The sequence below is a fragment of the Simochromis diagramma genome, unplaced genomic scaffold (assembly GCF_900408965.1).
Source record: "Simochromis diagramma unplaced genomic scaffold, fSimDia1.1 OVJJ01000545.1, whole genome shotgun sequence".
Lineage (NCBI taxonomy): Eukaryota > Metazoa > Chordata > Actinopteri > Cichliformes > Cichlidae > Simochromis > Simochromis diagramma.
In genome coordinates this window covers 7,238,329-7,256,900 of record NW_024387371.1, presented here as the reverse complement: position 1 = coordinate 7,256,900, position 18,572 = coordinate 7,238,329, and the positions used below count along the sequence as shown (strand labels likewise).

The window sequence follows — 18,572 nt, the reverse complement described above, 5'->3', positions numbered from 1 at the left end:
AAACGCGTCTGGGCGGTCTCCTCGGGGGTCGCGCACGTACACTCACGTAATGGTCTGTTTACGTCCAATCTGTGGAGTCGCTACTCTGCTGCTGCAGTTTAGTCAACGGGATATTATATCTGGATAAAAATCCCATCGGGATTTAATATGATGCCGTTCCGATATATGTGTCCTCACGGTGCATAGAGTGACCCGGCAGAGGTCGTCATGGAGTAGCTGTAGTTGAGGGGCTTTGTTAAAGGCAGTACGACTGGGAGCAAAGAACTGGGACAGGGAGACTTTGGTGCTACTAACGTTAGCTAGCTGAGCAACTTAGCTAGACGTTTTTACTGCTGCGACAGGTATTATTACAAGTTGTTTTGTGTGTGTGTGTCGCTCCATGTGTTGTCTTCTTCTGGCCGTGAGCTCACTTTATATTGCTGTGTTTTCGTAGTTGTTATTGTTAGCGTTGGCGTTAGCCGTCAGCTGTCGTTGGCTGCTGCTAGCTAATGTGTAGCTATAGTTATTGCCTCCCAGTGGTGGAAAAAGTATTCCGATCTTTTAACGGTAAGTTGTATTTGCAAGACTGTAGTGGAAAAATATTCCAAAAATGTAAAGTCTGGAAAGAAAAAAAACACACATTGCTCTTATTTGACTAGCGTTATTAAATATGTTTTTTTTTTATTCATAGAAATAACTGATCATTTAAGCCTTTCTACAAGAAGTAGAGTGATGAGAAAAGTATTTGCCCCCTTTCTGAGTTATTTTTTTCACTTTTGAAATCTTCAAAGAACTTTTAAAATGAGGCAAATATAATCTGAGGTAATACAAAGGACAGTTTTAAATGATGATTTAATTTATTCATGGCGTAAAGATATCCAAACCTAGCCGGCCCTGTGTGGACAAAAGTAATTGCCCTCTACAACCTTGATAACTTGTTACACCACCCTTGGAAGGATGAACCGCAATGAAGTCTTTGTGATAACTGGGAATGAGTCTTTCACATGTGGAGAAAATCTGGCCCACTCTTCTTTGCAGAATGATTTTAATACAGCCACATAAGAAGGTTGTCAAGTATGAGCGACCAGTTTAAGGTCATGCCAAAGCATCTTAATCTGGTTTCAGTCCAAAATTTTAGTAGGCTGGTCCAAAATCTTATTTTTTTGAGCTGTTAAGAGGCAGACTTTTTTATGTGTTTCAGATCCTGCTGCGTAACTCATGTTAATTATGCTTGAGCTCCATGGGACAAACTGATGACTTCACATTGTTCTTCAGGATTGTCTGGTAGAGAGCAGAATTCATTGTTCTATGAATTACAGCAAGAAGCCCTAGACCATCACACTACCACCACTGTTTTTCATTGTTGGCATGATGTTCTTTTTGTGAAATGCTGTGTTAGTCTTACATCAGATGTAACAGGACACAAACCTTCCAAAGGTTCAACTTTAGTGTATTTTTAGAGTTTTTATTTATTTATTTATTTTCAAAAGGTCTGGGGTTTATTTAGATGTTCTTTGGCAAATGTGAGACATGCCTAAGACCTCCTGGATCAGTCATTGATGGGCTTTTGGCCAGCCTACCAAAATTACTCCACTCTGGTGAATGTTCACCATTGTTCCAAGTTTTCTTCCTTTGTGGTTAGTGGCTCTCACCGTGGTTCACTGGAGTCCCAAAGCCTTAGAAATGGACGTTAGTGACTGTTTTGACATGGCATAATATGTTGGTTTTTGAGGCCTTTTGGCCTACTTTACTTTGTCAGGCAGGTTACTCTTGTAATTTCTTGATTCAGTAGGTGTGGCAGTAATCAGACCAAAGTGTGGCAAGTTAAATTGAACTCAGATTTCCAAAAATGGGGTTAATTGGAGTTAATTCATGATTTAAAAAGGGCAACAATTCCGTTTTTACACAGGGCCAGGTAGAATTGGATAGCCCCCCCCCCTTAATAAATCAAGTAATTGTTTGCAAGAAATAAATCCAGAAGTCTGGCAAATACAGCCCAATAAATACTATAGTGCTTCTATGATAGTCAGTATTTTCTCTCCATTGCTGTCCTATAAGCAGAATAAATTATGCTATTTCTTGTCCTTGCCAAGAAAAAACATTGTAGAAATAATACACAATACAAAGTATATTAAGTAAGTATTATATAATGTAAAAGTTAATATAAAATGTTTTTTTCATGTACATTTTCATTAGCAGTTGGTGGTTTTTTGTTTGTTTGTTTTTTATAAAGTGTTGTAAAAAGGGTGTAAAATAATGAATCTGTTATCATTTCCCACAAAGTGTCACAAACTTATCTTGTGAATAGCCAGCAGTTCAACCCAACTGACAAATTACTGACAGACACACACACTGACTAGCTGCATGACTTGCTTGTACAATATATAAAAATGTGTCCTTGTGGCGTGCTTTTATGCTTACTGTGGAATACCTTTCTTCCCAAAGGATGTTTTCAAAATAGACTGTCTTTTTTCCAGATTCATTTAGTAGTTTGAGATCCGTAAGGGATTCTCAAAGCAGCATGGCTCCCAAAGACATCATGACCAATTCCCATGCCAAATCCATCCTCAATGCAATGAACTCACTTCGCAAGAGCAACACACTCTGCGACATCACTCTGAGGGTGGAGAACACTGATTTTCCAGCTCACCGAATTGTCTTGGCTGCCTGCAGTGACTATTTTTGTGCCATGTTCACTAGCGAGGTAATAATGTTTGAAAAATAGATGTCCCAGTTACATTCCTGATGCACTCTTTTATGCTGTTTTTTTCTTTGTTGGTCTTTCTGGGTGTCTTAAGGTGGTGGGTGTTACATTTGCCTAAAATGCAGGATGATTCTCAAAAGTTATCCTTCAAATAAATGTGTTGTTGTGGCTCTGTAGCTTGCAGAGAAGGGGAAATCTTTTGTCGACATTCAGGGGCTCACGGCATCCACTATGGAGATCTTGTTGGACTTTGTCTACACAGAGACTGTGCTTGTCACGGTGGAGAACGTACAAGAGCTGCTCCCTGCAGCGTGTTTGCTACAGCTCAAAGGTAAGTTCAGAGTTGTACCTTGATTTAAAAAGTTTCTAATAATTGTCTCTGGTTTTGACATTGTCTTCAGAAGCTTCTGTGTTTTGAGCTTTTATAACTTTGTTTAACATGTTAATATAACATAATATAATTATGTCTGTTTACCACAGTCTGCTGATAAGAATTAGTGTGTATGGGTAAATGTGGCATATTTACAGTGTTCATGTTAATCAAAGTGCAGTGTTATGATTAAAGAATATAAACATAATGATTAAAGAGTTTGCTTAAGCCGTCTTTTCTCATGACTGTAACCCCAGAAACGTCTTATTCAGTGTCCTCAAAAATAAATTTTACCAGGTATTACAAGGTTTGAATTGTTTCCTCTTGCAGGCAGTAATGTATTAGTTTTAGCATGATTTAGGTCAGTTTATGTGTCTACCCAGTAGAATAAACTGGGTTGTTGTAATGTTGGATTTTGGAGTTTTAGTAAGCAGGCTTGTTGAGATAAGTCACTTTCGCAAACGTTAGTAACTGGGAAATTCATCCAGTTACAGATTTAAATGGATCATCTTTAATTCCCCAGTCCATTCATGCAACAACGTAAGGGCTTAATTTGAACCCCAGTTACGACAGTGTAATCTATCAGTCATCCAGTGTTGTATTCAGTATTCATACCTTGTATGGCACCTGGAAAAATCCATGCATCCATCCATCTTCTGCCAGGATGAGTGGGCAGCAGTCTAAGCAGGAGAGCCCAGACCTCCCGCTCCCTGGCCGCCTCATCCAGCTCATCTTAGCGGACCCCATATAATCTTATATAAAAAAAATGTAAAACAAAAAAATGACAGCGAATGTTGCAAATATATATATTTTTGTAGAGAGTGTGCATGAGTCTGTTTGTAATATTAATCATATCATCCAGAATTATTATAGTCTGCTGGGAACCGCAGAAAATGTGATGTAATAATTATTTTTAGGCTTAATCATCAATTTAAAATTCTACTTTCTAATTTGGTTGGTGTGATAGTGAAACGTTTATTAAACAGTGGTACTATTCCATTAAAATGCCTTCTGCGTTTCCAAATTAAGAGAGAATTACATGCTGGTTTTTGAAAGAGTTAAGGCTACAAATGGTGCATGTGTGTACAAACCTATCTCCCTCTTCCCTAGGGGTGAAAAGAGCGTGTTGTGATTTTTTGGAGAGCCAACTCGATCCTTCCAACTGTCTGGGCATTCGAGACTTTGCAGAGACGCACAACTGCCTTGACCTGATGCAGGCCGCTGAGCTCTTCTCCCAGAAGCATTTCTCCGAGGTGGTTCAGCATGAGGAGTTCATGCTGCTGAGCCAGACAGAAGTGGAAAAGCTAATAAAATGTGACGAAATTCAGGTAGGAAAACTGCATGCAGGGAAGCTTGCTTCTCTTTAAAGATCTTTTTAAATGTGCTGTGAATGCTGCTTTGTGTTTTGTTGCTCCAAGCACCTGAAAGTTGCCTGGTAACTTTTTTGTCTGCATGAGAGTTAGTGATATAGTTTTGTATTTTCTAATTGGTTTGATTGACTTTTTGTTTTTAATTCAGTTCCCTTTCAGTTACTTTCCAGAGTGGCTTTATTAGTTTCATTTTAGTTTCTGTAGTTTGAAAATATTTAGTTTTAGTTTCCTTGGTTAGTATGAGTTATATGGAGGATATTTATCAGGGGGAAGATTTAGGGAAATCCAAACAGGCATTGCAGTTCAAACATGACTTTTTGTGAAGGCTGTTGCGTCACAGTCACATAGACATTGTATATCTACAAATGCACTAAAGCCTCATCAGACAGTTTATATAGATTTTACTAAAATAAACTAAAATGAAGACATTTCCACTTTATTTTTATTTTGTTTTTAGTTCATTTTGCAAGTTCACAGAGTTTTATTTCAGTTAACTAAAATCTTTTATCACAACTAGTTTTAGTTTGTAGTTGAGTTCTAGTTAAGTGTGATAACTTTAGTCTGCAGTACTACTGAAATAGTTAAATTTCAGTCTAAGATCCCTGAAACAAATAGTTGATTTAATGTAAATTGAGCTTGACTTTCACAGCTTCTATAATATCTGTCAACAATCTAAGCGCCAAAAATGAAAAGCAAGTATAAACCTGCTACAGAATCAGTCTGTGACCCCCCCCCCAACAACCCAACCACCCAAGTTCCAGTCAGTGTTGTGGATTGACCTGACAATGAAATTGCAGAGAAGTGAATCTGATTTAAGTTTGGCTTTGTGCTCAGGAAATTCCTGTTTCCCAACCACATACCCCGCTTTGTGAAAACATAGTTATTATCACATGATGATTTATACATCACAAGTTCTGTCAAATTGTCTTTCCTGTCATATTTGTTGTTTTTAAAATAAAACCAGACCATACATGTAAATCGTAGTCACGCATAATTTGCCTTCAGTTAAAGTTTTCTGTCATCTTTGAGGATTTGAAGTTTATTTTAGCAGACTGCGCTGTTTCACCTTTGTACATTTTGTCTTTGCAGTTGCAGAAGTCTCTTGAATTGTTGCCACTAGTCTTGCCACAAGTAATTATATTTATTGAAAAAAAGCTTGCATCAAAAATCAGTCTTGTGCAATAGTTCAATTGCAGCTGTTAGCAAATCCTTCAGTGTTGTGTAGATTTACTATCAGGTGTTATTACTGTATATGTTGTTGGTATGCAGGTGGACTCGGAGGAGCCTGTATTCGAGGCCGTGTTAAATTGGGTCAAACACAACCGCAAAGAGCGGGAGCCCTACCTGCCAGACATGCTGGAGTTTGTTCGGATGCCGCTGCTGACCCCCCGCTACATTACAGATGTCATTGATACTGAGGTGAGCCAGGCGACGCTTTGTGGGTTGTTGTGTAATCACATGCCAAGCCTCCTATGAAAGATTTTTCTGTCAAGTTTTATCACACCGTAATTAAGCAAGTTTTTACTCGTCTTAGCCTCTCATTCGGTGTAGCCTGCCATGTCGAGACCTTGTTGATGAAGCCAAGAAATTCCACTTAAGACCAGAGCTGAGGAGTGAGATGCAAGGCCCACGCACACAAGCCAGATTAGGTAGGAATCCAGTTTTCAACTGCACTTTAGCTAAATACTTGTCTTGTAGACAGAAGCTTTGTAAAATACGTTATTTTCTTTTAAGGTGCCAAAGAAGTCCTGCTGGTTATCGGTGGGTTTGGCAGCCAGCAGTCACCAATAGACATAGTTGAAAAATATGATCCCAAAACTCAAGAGTGGACCTTTCTGCCTGTAAGTATTAATTTGATGCATGTGTTTGGCTGTTGAACCAGGGGTGTCAAACATGCAGTGCAAAGTGTGAACGTGTTATTGAACTCATAAATTGCTTCCAATTTGTCAATGAAATGCAAGGTTTTTCATGATGCCCACATTACACAAGAAATGGACAGAAAATTAAATGTGAAGTTGTTAGAATCATGAACACATGAAATCCTCTTCAGAAACGAAAACTGTACAGCTTTGATCTGTAAAGTGAAATATTGTTGAAATAGATGTTTATTAAGGCATCTCATGCTTTTCAGCACCTGTTTTGTAAATCGATAACTTAATAAAGAATAAAAAATAACCTTTAAAATTAAAATGACTTCTATAGAATACAGTATTTTCTAATGGCTGGTAAATTTGTGAGGGTGTAGGGTGTTAAGGGTTGTCTTTTACTCAGGCTTCTGCTTTCAGCTTTCTTATATCTCAAAATGGCAAAAGTTGTTCTAAAAGCAAGTTTGAACACCTCTTTTTTGCAGTTATTGTGAAGAATTATCTAAATTTACTTTAATTATAGTGATAACAAGTATAGTGAAAAGCAGCTCGGCTTAAAGAGTTTCCTGTCTTTCCCCAAACATGGGATTTTGAAAAGCTTTTTCCCTGGAAGGTAGATTTCTACTATCATCTTTGCTTTGAAAAGAATTCTAATAGATTTCAGTTCGCGTGTCTTTTGCTCTGGCTTTGGTTCATGTCTGCAGAGTTGATTTCTTTTTAGTTATAATGCAATGCCCACTGTAGATTAAATTAGACTGTATGTGACCCATGAACTCAAATGAGTTTGACACTTGTGTCTTAAACAGAATATTGCACGGAAAAGGCGTTACGTGGCCACCGTTTCTTTGCACGATCGAGTCTATGTGATCGGGGGCTATGACGGCCGGTCGCGGCTCAGCTCCGTGGAGTGCCTGGACTACACAGCGGATGAGGACGGTGTTTGGTACACCGTCGCAACCATGAATGTTCGGCGAGGCCTTGCTGGAGCTACAACACTTGGAGGTCAGAGACATTCTATGCTCAGTGAGCTTAGTCCCTTCTCTGAAATCACCTGTGATTTTCTTTGTCCATCTCCATTTTTCATGTTTAATGAGAGAGCTGTGTTGTTATTGGCTCTTGACAGATATGATCTATGTTGCTGGTGGCTTTGATGGCAGTCGGCGTCATACCAGCATGGAGCGATATGATCCAAACATTGACCAGTGGAGCATGCTGGGTGATATGCAGACAGCTAGAGAAGGAGCTGGTTTGGTGGTGGCCAGCGGGCTTATATACTGTCTAGGTATGGAGACAAAAATACACAGTCATCAAAATTTGATTATCACATAAGCCCAAATATTAACCTGAAAACCAGCATAGACTGTATGTAAAAGGTAGACATAGACCTATAACCCTTGACTGTTTCATCCGTCAACATCTGGATGTTTTCATATCGTAATGATTCATGAAAATCATTACGAAAATCAGCGTGGTCATTGATTTGAGTGACTGCAGTAGGGTGCAAACACTGGGGGCTACAGGCAAAGCACAGATTTGTTTTTCATTGCTCCAATGCACAGTCATGTGTTTCTGACATCTAATGAGCCTTCAAACTCTCTTATCTGATACTTAAAACATGGTTTTCTTGATTGTATTTTATCATTATGTGAAGTAGGGAACCTTTCACAAAGCAGTCCCTGGTTTATATTTGTTGTGTTTTGCCTTTTCCCTTCTTTTTTTTTTTTTCTTTAAAATCTTCTTAAACAATCAGTGCGTTTCATTTTCAAATTTGTAAAATGCAAGGGGCACCCTATGCTCAGATTACCCCTTAAGCAGAAGTTTTCCATGTTGTGATGACTGAGTACAAATCTAAGTAGTCACTATGACTGAAAATGCACACGTCAAACTATTATGGCTAGTGCTGTGTGACTGAGGATGGAGTTTTTGTTGTTGGTTTTGTACAGTTAATTCTTCTTTTTCATCCATTTACTTTCTTCTGATTTTTATTTTCATTGACTGGAAAATTTAGCAAGCCTGTATAGGTGGAACAGAAAAGTTGGAAATGCTGGGTGTTGATTTGCGCTGAAGCTACAGGTCACCAGTGTGTAGCTCTGCATATTTGATTTAGAAGGTTTTCACATCAGATGCCCTTCCTGACGCAACCCTCCCAGAGGTTTGTCTCTCCTCTTGGTCTCAGCTAAAGTCATAACACCTACATTTCATCGATCTTTTTGACTCCAGCGAAGATGGTATTCTAAGAAACGAACACACGTTGTATTCTTTAAGACTTGAAACTAGCAATTGAGACCATAAACTCATCAAGAAAGGGTAGACTGGGGTCAGAGATCACTTGAGCAGTAGACATTTGAAGCAAATCATGAAGCAACTACCATTTTATACATACAGTATGTGATTATAAGACTAATTCTCACCCTCCTTTCCTTTTATTTATAACAATGAAAGCATGAAGTAAAACCATTTTAACATAGTCAGTTGTTCTGAAACACTCTACCATCAGTTTCGTGGAAGCTGTCTTCATTTTCTCCAGCAATAACCATTTCACAGGCATGTCTTTTAGAGCTCCTTGTCATTTATGACAGCAGTAATTCTTGGCTGTTCACCTAAAGAGTTTATCCAAAGTTGGTTTCCCTCAGAAGATGTCAGGAGGCAGTTTGTACTCAGTAGTCATTGGACTCCTCTCAAAAACTCCTACAGGATAAATTACTTTGATAGCTGACTAACTCTGACAGACACATTAAGGCTGCAAGCAACCCACAATGCAATGAGAACTCCATGTTTTCCAGTGCAGGCAAATATAAAAACTGAGTTATCATTTCGTCTTTGTTTCGTGTCAAGAAAACTATGTTAATGCGTCTTTTTTCTGGCTGGTTTTTTGGTTAATCGTGTGGTTCATAACTTTTTAGAAATTAGGGAGAGTAGGCATAGCCATAACGTTAGCGTTTTGGTTAAGATTTCTTTAGAAAACTGCTTATATTCTCCTTCTGACCTCAAAAGTAATCTCTGCTTTAGCTCATAAAATAAACCAAAAAGATTTTTACGTCATATACAAGCTGCACGTAGCTTCTGGGTCTGAAAAGTGAAACCTGTCCCTGATTCCCTTTAGAAAGAAATTAGATTTTACCGTAGTGAATGGAAAAATGGACCTCAGCTTTCCTGATGTGTGCCCTCAGTCAGTCTTTATGTTTGCGTGTGCACGCAAAGCAGCATAATGTTTGTTAGGATGACATAGCAGAAGGCGCTTTTAAGTGGGCCCGTCAAGTCGCTACAAAATGAGCGTTTTAAAAAGTTAAGATGGCGAGTGTCAAAACGCTCAGCTTGAGTCTTCACAATAAAGAATTTACAAGCCAGTGGGAGACATCACAGTCTTTAGTTAGAACTCTGTTGAACAGCAGCATAAAAAAGCTCATCATGATTAGTTTTCTGACCATCCATTTCTTGACAGGTGGCTATGATGGGCTAAACATCCTGAATTCGGTGGAGCGGTATGACCCACACACAGGCCACTGGACTAGTGTCACACCCATGGCCACCAAACGGTCAGGTAGGTAATAAAACATAATCTTTTTTCCAGTTTGGATACATTACCGATGGCTTGGTTTTGACTTTCTGCTGACATCGAGTACCAATCCACTGCAAGTTATTGTCTCCTAATTTCGGCTGCTCCCTTGTTTTGGGTTCCCACAGTAGATCATCTTCCTCCATCTCACCTATTCCTAGCATCCTCCTCTGTCACACCAACCCTCTGCATGTCCTCCTTCACTACACCCATTAACCCCCTCTGTGGGCTTTTTTTTCCTCCTGCTTGGTAGCTCCATATTCAACATCCTTTGTCATGTGTATCTATTATCCTTTCTCTGCACATGCCCATGGATTGGTATTTATTTAAAAATAAAACATAAACAGGGACCATGTTATTTGCCTCATTTGTAAAATTATTTATTTAATATTTCTAAAAGCTTCCAATCAAATGTTAATCTAAACTTAAAGACAGTGAAAGTGATTGAGCAAGAGATGCTGGTTTTGAAAGGTTTTTTTTGTGTTTCAGTCATGTTAACAGACTTGACCACAGTGTGCTGCTGACTACAAAAAAAAAAAACGGCAAAAATTTGAAGTTGCAAGTTCAGGCATATAACAAGAAGCTGTTGGAGTGGGAAGCACGCATCTCCTCCAGACAGCTGACCTTTTGCTGTTTCCTTGATGCTTTGTTAGCTCTCCCATTCACACTGCTGCTGATGCATGGTGTAGTAAACACAGAACATCATACATAAAATGGGCCACTGTCACAGATACTCAGTACAACTTTTTGAGCTATGGTCACACTGATATCCGATCCAAATTCCTGCGAGCTGTGCTGCTGTCTGTTGACGCCTTCCTGCTGTTTCCAGGGGCCGGTGTGGCTTTGCTCAATGACCACATTTATGTAGTGGGAGGGTTTGATGGCGTTTCACACCTTGACTCCGTCGAAGTCTACAACATCAGAACAGACTACTGGACCACTGTAGCCAGTATGACGACTCCTCGGTGTTATGTAGGAGCCACCGTTCTCCGAGGGCGACTCTACGCCATCGCCGGGTAAGAAAGAGTTCCATTGCTGTGGCAATAGTCCTAAAGGGGTTTTACTTAATACAGCGCTCACATATGATATGAATATTGGCAGGCTTTTGGGTTATTGTGCCTTCTTTCCATGTAGGCTATGAAGTGAAACCAGTTTCAGTACATTATCGTTATTCTCATAGTAGAAATGCTTTCTGAAGAAATGGTCTGTCAAGTCTACTGACTGCTTTTTGTCCCAGTGATAACACGAGGAATCCCTTCACGCTGTGTGGAGAAACACAAGTAGAGAATGTAGCACTAAAAAAGCAACTTTTGAGCACTCAGGCTTCGACTGAGCCTCAGAATGTATTTTTACAGAGATTATGGGTTTTGTTCCTGATTTTACTCAGCATAGAGCAGCTGGTGCACGGAAAGAATGTCTCATAGCTCCTTGCATACAGTGCGCACATTAATAGTAAAGAATAGATCACATATGTATTTTCAGCAAGTCTGCACACAGACATGAGAATTTTAATGATTGCATAAAGGAAATGTTTTTTTTAACATGAATGCATAATGTAATCCCACCATATTCCATTTATCTTGGGTCAGACCCCAGTTTATTATAGTTACTGAAACAATACCACATCCTTAGAGAAATTATTACAATTAAAACATGCTTTAGTTTTAGTATATTTGTTCAAAAATGTAAGCACAACAAACATTAGAAGGACATTATGTTTACTCAAACTGGAGTGCCCACATGGTTGTGAGCCATGTGTTTGTATTGTAATACAGGTTCTGACCTTCTTGAGTCATGCTCATGACGAATAGTCCCAGAACAGAAAAACTAAACTGACACTTAAACTAAACATATTCAAACCGTAAAAGCTCAACTTAAAACAAGCACATCGACTCTGGAAACGTAGTGAAAGTAAACTGAACTGAAAAGAAAACGGTAAAGCTGAGCAAAAATGTGAACTAATACAAACTGAGGTTGAGATCACCTTAGCGGGTTCAGCCTGGTCATTAATTTCGGAGACTGCAGTGGAGATGCAAACACTGGAAGCTACAGGCAAAGCACACAGATTTGTTTATTTTTTTCATTTGTTCATTTTTTTCTGCAATGCACAGTCGTGTTTCATAGTATATTAACAGTAGTTTCTTGACATCTAATTAACCTTCAAACTCGCTCATCTGATACTTAAAAACATTGTTTCCTTGATTGTATTTTCTCAAGATAAAAAACTTTTTACCAAAGCTGTCCCTGCTTTGTCTTTGTTGTGTTTTGCCTTTTCCTTTTTTGCTTCCCTTCTAGCATTTCAGTGTAATTAAAATCTTCTTCTTAAACATTCAGTGCATTTCATTTTCAGAATTCCCCAAAGTGACAAAGCAAAGGCATCTGTAAGTGGTTTAAATTCAGAGCAATTTGAGCTACAGAGACAACTCATAAATTATCGCTAACACTCTTAGGTAAGGTGTCCTAATCATGATGCTAAAGATGACCTATGATACATTTCCTTATTTTCTGTCATATCTACTTATGATACATAATAACAGGGCAGGGGAAGGAAACTAATCTGGGTTGTTCAGACAGATGCACTAACTGACTGCACAAAGCCCCAGGATAAGATGAATAATGGTGAACTGTGACACATACGAAGCTATTTCAGTATATTCCATATATACAGAGCTGAAAATAAGGATGGCGGGTCCTCGTAAAATAGGCTGATTTTTATCTTTGCATTCATATTGTTAGCAGACAAATTATTGTGGTCAGAAGTTTACATACACTGACCATGGGCATGAAAGTCATGCAATGTCAAACGAGACAAAGATTGAGCTATTTGACCACGATGACAAGAAGCATGTTTGGAGGAGTAATGCTCTGAGGCTTTTATTTGCCAGTGGTGCTGGTAAATTGCACAAAGTGGATTAAATTCTTTAATTTAACCTGAAATCAATACCTAGACAGTTGAAACTTGGAAACAACTGGGGGCTCTAACAGGACAATGAGCCCAAACCCTAACATCATACAACATATATTTGAGCCTCCATGTATACTTTTAGCCCTTTAAGGACCCTGATTAGAGAAATTAAAAAACACTTGTGCACCCAAATCTTGTTATTATAGTCATTAAAGATGTATGCTATACAAAAACGCCACCCTGATAAAGAACCAATAACCAAAACCATTAAAAGCCCCAAATTACCACAACATTCATGCGAACAATGAGTGTATGCGATCTTTTGACTTCAACTCTACATTAGTGATATTTGAGCAGCAGTTACTACTGTGTTTTCATATTTGTTCTTCATGGTACTAATGTACGCAGACAGCTGTAGACACAACGTGTTTCAGGGTTGAAGGTGAATTGTCTGATTTAACTTAGAATCGGTACAGCATTCTGCAGCAAGCTTGTCAGACAGTAGTAATGTGATCTTGTTCAGTGGCTTCATTCAGCTCTGTTTCCTGCTGTGTTTCAAACTCTCAGTTCCTCTCCATTTCTCCAGATATGACGGGAACTCTCTCCTCAGCAGTATCGAATGTTACGACCCAGTTATCGACTCTTGGGAAGTTGTTACCTCGATGGCGACCCAGCGGTGTGACGCGGGTGTTTGTGTTCTACGAGAAAAGTGACGTTTGCCAAGAACCACAAGAGGAAAAGCAAGCGGGAGGGCAGGCTGCTAAACTGTGCTTAAATGCCTCTAAAACACAGCCGCAAAGGGAGATGTCTGTTCACCAGTATTCAAATAGATACCCTCAAAAGATTATGAAGCGCAGCAGTTTGGGCCGCCTCCTCCAAAGGACGGTTAACCCTCCGCGACTCGGACCGTGCTACAGAGATTCAGCTTCACCGTGGTAGACTTACCTCAAAAGAGGCCTCCAAGGAGCCCATCAGGACATGCATGACTCTCTTCTGTGGTACTTGTGTCTGTCGTTACCTGTGAGATTATTTTTTCATTTTGTCTTCAAAGTGCAATATATTTCTACTCATGATGAGAAAACAAAATACAATGGAGCAGATTCAGGCTCCAGTTGCTGCTATATGCCTTATGACATTGGCCTACATCAAGCGGTGAGCATCCATGTTGCCTCCCATTTGACTTTGATGATCGTTGCCCTACATTAGCTTGTTATCGGGTGAACTCATTTGGCATTTGCAACGTCGTTAATGAGTCAGTAATTCAACCCCTACCCGTAAACAGTGCTTTTTAATTAAAATAACTTTAATATGTTTCATACATATTCTCTCTCTCTCTCTCTCAGAAGATATATTTAGAGATGTTTTTGTTTTAGAAAATGACTGATTTGTACCCATTGGTTCTTGATTCATTTGTTCCTCGATTTGGCAACTTTGAAAATTCAAGTATGAGGTGCTTGTGATTTATTTTTCTTTCCTCAGAGTATAGATTTGGATGTAAATGTATGATACACTCCTAACATCACTGTTGCCTGGGAAGTAAATAAACACATTGAGAACCAGTTAAGATTATCTGTGATACATCTGAACCACCTGTTGACAGGGAAGACAATTTGCTGAGGAAGGTTCATGACTTAATGCGAGCCACATTGAAATCTTCTAAATCAGCGGTCCCCAATCTTTTTTGCACCACGGACCGGTTTATGTCCGACAATATTTTCACGGACCGACACTTAAGGTGTTGCGGATAAATACAACAAAATAAAACCAGCACTGGTACCCAAAAAAAAATAATTATTCATAACACATGGGAAAAGACCCAAGGAAACCAGGTTAACGATAAAAACGTTAAAAAAATAATGATAAAAACCCTGAAAACCATGAATATCACACCCGAGCCTCAACTCTTGCAGTCCGGTACCAAACAACTCACGGACCGGTACCAGTACCCCAACCGTCCGTGGCCCGGGGGTTGGGGCCCGCTGTTCTAAATACTGAGAAGAGTATTTGCGTCCTTCATTACCTTTAGAAGAGGATACATTGGACTGTTCTTTATAAAAGGAAAAGCGATAATGCCGTTCCACAGCTCATAAAAGTGCACCATCTGTCATTGTTCAAAAAATCAGTGATTTTTTGAACAATGACAGAAGTGCACCATCTGTCATTGTTCAAAAAATCAGTGATTTTTTTTTTATACCCCACTATCACATGTAAAGCTTCACAGAGATTCACGGGCATAGAAACAGATTTGGTAAATGCACTGGTTCTTATATATAGCGCTTTTCTACTCAAAGTGCTTCACAAAACTCGCTCATTCACCCAATCACTTTTAGTGATTCTTAGACAGTTTTTAGTGCTGTCTAACTAACATTCATACACACAGTCACACTCCAATAGATGCATCGGAGAGCAACCTGGGGTTAGTATCTTTCCCAAGGATATTTGGCATGCAGACTGGAGCAGCCTAGGATCGAACCACCAACCTTCCGGTTAGTAGGTGACTTGCTCTACCTCCTGAGCTACAGCCACCCCAGATTTAAAACCTATCAACTGACAGGTGGCACAGATCACATAAATATTCATTAGGAATGTTTTTTCCATTTCACTTCAGACATATTTTAAACTTTCAAACCCCTTAAAGCCACAGGTGAGCTGTGAAATTATCATATTATGACTTAATGTCTTAAATTTTTGCCTTACACAAAGAACATAAAATTATATATTTAAAAAATGAATGTGGAATATTTAAATGATCATTAAAGTTCAATAAAATTCTATTTGCACTAGTTCTGTTTTTGCTCTATTGTTGCCTTTGCAATCATTGATTATTCCAACTTAAGTCACAGAAAGCTTTAATAACAACTGGATCATCTCTCTAGCAGGAAGAGAAAATGATGTGCGGACAGGATGAGCAAAAAATCTCAATGTGACAAACATTTCATTTCACTTTCAGGCTCTTTATTCATCTGTCTTTAAAAAAGAAGTTACTTTTCTAGTTAGGTGATGTTTTTCACCTATGGTTCTCTGTTATGTCTTGTGTGGAACAGCACTGGTTATACACAGTAAACCTATGTCAACGATCTCTGCCTTCATTTCATTAAGACACCTAGTGTAACTGAAATCACTGCACAGCACGCTTTTCCAACTCCTTATAAAATCTCCTTAACACCTTTCCCTGACCAAGTTTTGGAAAAATGATTTGGAAAAAGAGGTAGGAGGCAATTTTTAGCTTATCTGGCTGAAGGACTGATGAGCTTATGCAACTGCGAGGGAACATCATATAACCAACAAGAGCGCTCAGAGACCAGCACCTCCCCCCTCCGAAGAGCAAGGTCTATACTAAAACGTTGATGTTTTTATTGCAACATGCTGATGTCTGACCTTTGACCTATGACCTTGAAGCATTACATACTAAATATGTGATGCTTAATGGTGTATTGTATTATCTTTGCCCATATGATTTGAACAGAATTGGCTGAAATCTTTGGCCTTTATAAGCTATAAAATATTATATTTTTAAGATATAAGATTAAGATTTAAGATTTTGTAAAACTTTATGGCATCATTGTGACATTATAGGGCATTGTACTAAAATGTGTTGTACAGCTCTCTCCATGCCTTTTCGTATGATATATTATTCGATATGGTCTCTTGGAATTGTTTTTCAAGGTCAACCTTGTCCTTGGGCACTAACAATGTAGGTCAAGGCCAAATGCTTAGCCAACCTAGATACTCATGCCCCCCAAGGTGTAGTATATTGTTGTGAAGTTTGAAGAGGGTCCTTAAGAAATTATAAGTAATATGATAATTTTTATTCATGTTCACATTTCAAGCTTCTCTGGCAGAGACCCTTTAAAATGTTGAAATATCACAGAAAGATCACAGAAAGTAAAAATGACGGCTGTAACGTTTGGGTCTGAGAAGCCACCAGGCTACCTGTGGTTCTGGTTCTTCAGATATGATAAGATAAACCTTTATTAGTTTTTGGTCACAGCAGAAAGTAAAAGTTCAGAGCAATAAAAATTAAGAAAAACACAATAGAATAGGATAAGATAAAATAGAATAACATACTATACAAAATAGAATAAAATGCTTTCAAGGACACACATCGTGTGTGTGTGTGTGTGTGTGTTTCTGTCTGCACGTGTGGGGTCATGTAGTTCATGGGAAGATGATCCTCAGATTTGACCTCTGTGATCATATTACTGGTGAGTTTCCTGATGAGTTTCTGTCCTCAGTCACTCATTTTATAAGAAACTTAAGTTCAATTTGTACATTTTGAATAAGAATAAGATGGCAGCGCACACTGTTGCAGCGGCTTACGGCTCTCCGTCTCAGTACTCCATTCTATTCTATTTTGGTTCTTTTAGGTATTCTTTCTTAACCAGTTGTGACTGACAAGTCTGACTTGCCCCTTGCTATTCACGTCCGGATTCAAAACACCAAGATGGAAACAGCAAAAATGCTCTTCTCAAGACTTCAAAGTGTGACTTCACCGTAGCTACGTCCATCTTTTTCATGGCTCCTGGTAAACCATTTTTGTGCTGATCTTAAGACCAGAGGAGGTTTGGAGCTATGCAGTTATTGAGTATTGTATGTGTATATCTGTTGTGTTAGTTACTCTGGAACTAAACACTTGCACTTTGCAATTATAGTGCTTACAGTTAGTCGTAGAATAGCTGGGAGGGAAGAGATTTCACAACCAGACCGGTACCGGTCTGTGAGTCGTTTGATACTGGGCAGCGAGAGTTGAGGCTCGGGTGTGAAATTTATGGTTTTCATGGTTTTATCATATTTTTAGCGTTATTTTTTTAATAGTTTTTATCGTTAACCTGGTTTCCCTGGGTCTTTTCCTGTGTGTTATGAATAAATCTTTTTTTTTGGTATCGGTCCGGGTTTTATTTTGTTGTATTTATCTGCGAAACTCTAGAAAAGTATGTTAAAGATTATGTAGCAGCATGTTCCATCTGTGCATGCAGGAAGAATAACTCCCTTTGACCCTCAGGTTTGCGCCAACCCCTAGCCACACCTCACAGGCCCTGGTCCCACATAGCTTTGGACGTTGATACTGGTCTCCTCACTTCCTCCAGTAAGACCATAATCCCTTCTATAATAGACAGGTCCCAACACCATCTACAGTGTGGGCCTACTTCAAACTGCTTTTGAGTCCATTCCCAAATACTGGCCTTCTGGCCTGTGACAGCATTGCATCACTGACTAATGATTAATAATAGACTAATGTCCATGGTGGGACTGAATTACAAATTAAAAATAAATAACTGACACAATTCAATTAAACACGACTCAGCTGTATCTGGGGACTTGCAGGTCCTCTACAATCAGCCAGGGGCTGCTGCAGCTCCTTCAGCACCCCTGTTCACCCAGGCTTTGATATTATACAGTAGTTATTGCTCTAGAATATATTGTGTGACTTTTTGTTATACACTGCAACTATGTGTGCAAGTAAAAGTCTGGTAATAAATAAATAAATAAGCCTAGCCTAGCATGAACACAATAACAGCATTTTACTGTTAATTATTGCTAATTTTAACTAAAAATGTCAAATAATACATTAAAAAAGAAAAATTGTGGAGTTAAAACATTACAAAGTGGAAATGTCAAGCTAATAATTAAGACAATTAAGAACTAAAAACGAATTAAGACAGCCTCCCTTTGGGGGAGTTTCAGACTTGCATTCACCAAATGTAATTCTGGTAATATCTCTAACAATAGGTGCTTTTCCCACCACTAAGTACGTTTATTCCAGAAAGGAAATGCTATCTGACAGATATCTGAAGCTTTGATTTGATGAATGCTAAACAGAGC

General features: G+C 38.8%; 1 protein-coding gene across 5 annotated transcripts; it reads left to right on the top strand.

Moving 5' to 3' along the window:
- Nucleotides 1–53: 53 nt before the first annotated feature.
- On the top strand, nt 54–14,417 carry LOC120719024 (kelch-like protein 12). Of its 5 annotated transcripts, XM_040007857.1 has the most exons (13): nt 54–546; nt 2,457–2,683; nt 2,861–3,014; nt 4,164–4,381; nt 5,513–5,554; nt 5,693–5,842; nt 5,958–6,072; nt 6,158–6,264; nt 7,095–7,290; nt 7,412–7,570; nt 9,731–9,829; nt 10,674–10,860; nt 13,336–13,583. In XM_040007857.1, the coding sequence occupies exons 1-13, from the start codon at nt 489–491 to the stop codon at nt 13,460–13,462; spliced, it is 1,839 nt and encodes a 612-aa protein (XP_039863791.1). In that variant the 5' UTR covers nt 54–488; the 3' UTR covers nt 13,463–13,583. The 5 variants fall into 5 exon arrangements, with proteins under 5 accessions (XP_039863791.1, XP_039863794.1, XP_039863793.1 ...); XM_040007860.1 differs by lacking the exon at nt 10,674–10,860 and having other exon boundaries at nt 54–341; nt 13,336–14,417; XM_040007859.1 differs by lacking the exon at nt 5,513–5,554.
- The last annotated feature ends 4,155 nt before the right edge of the window (nt 14,418–18,572 follow it).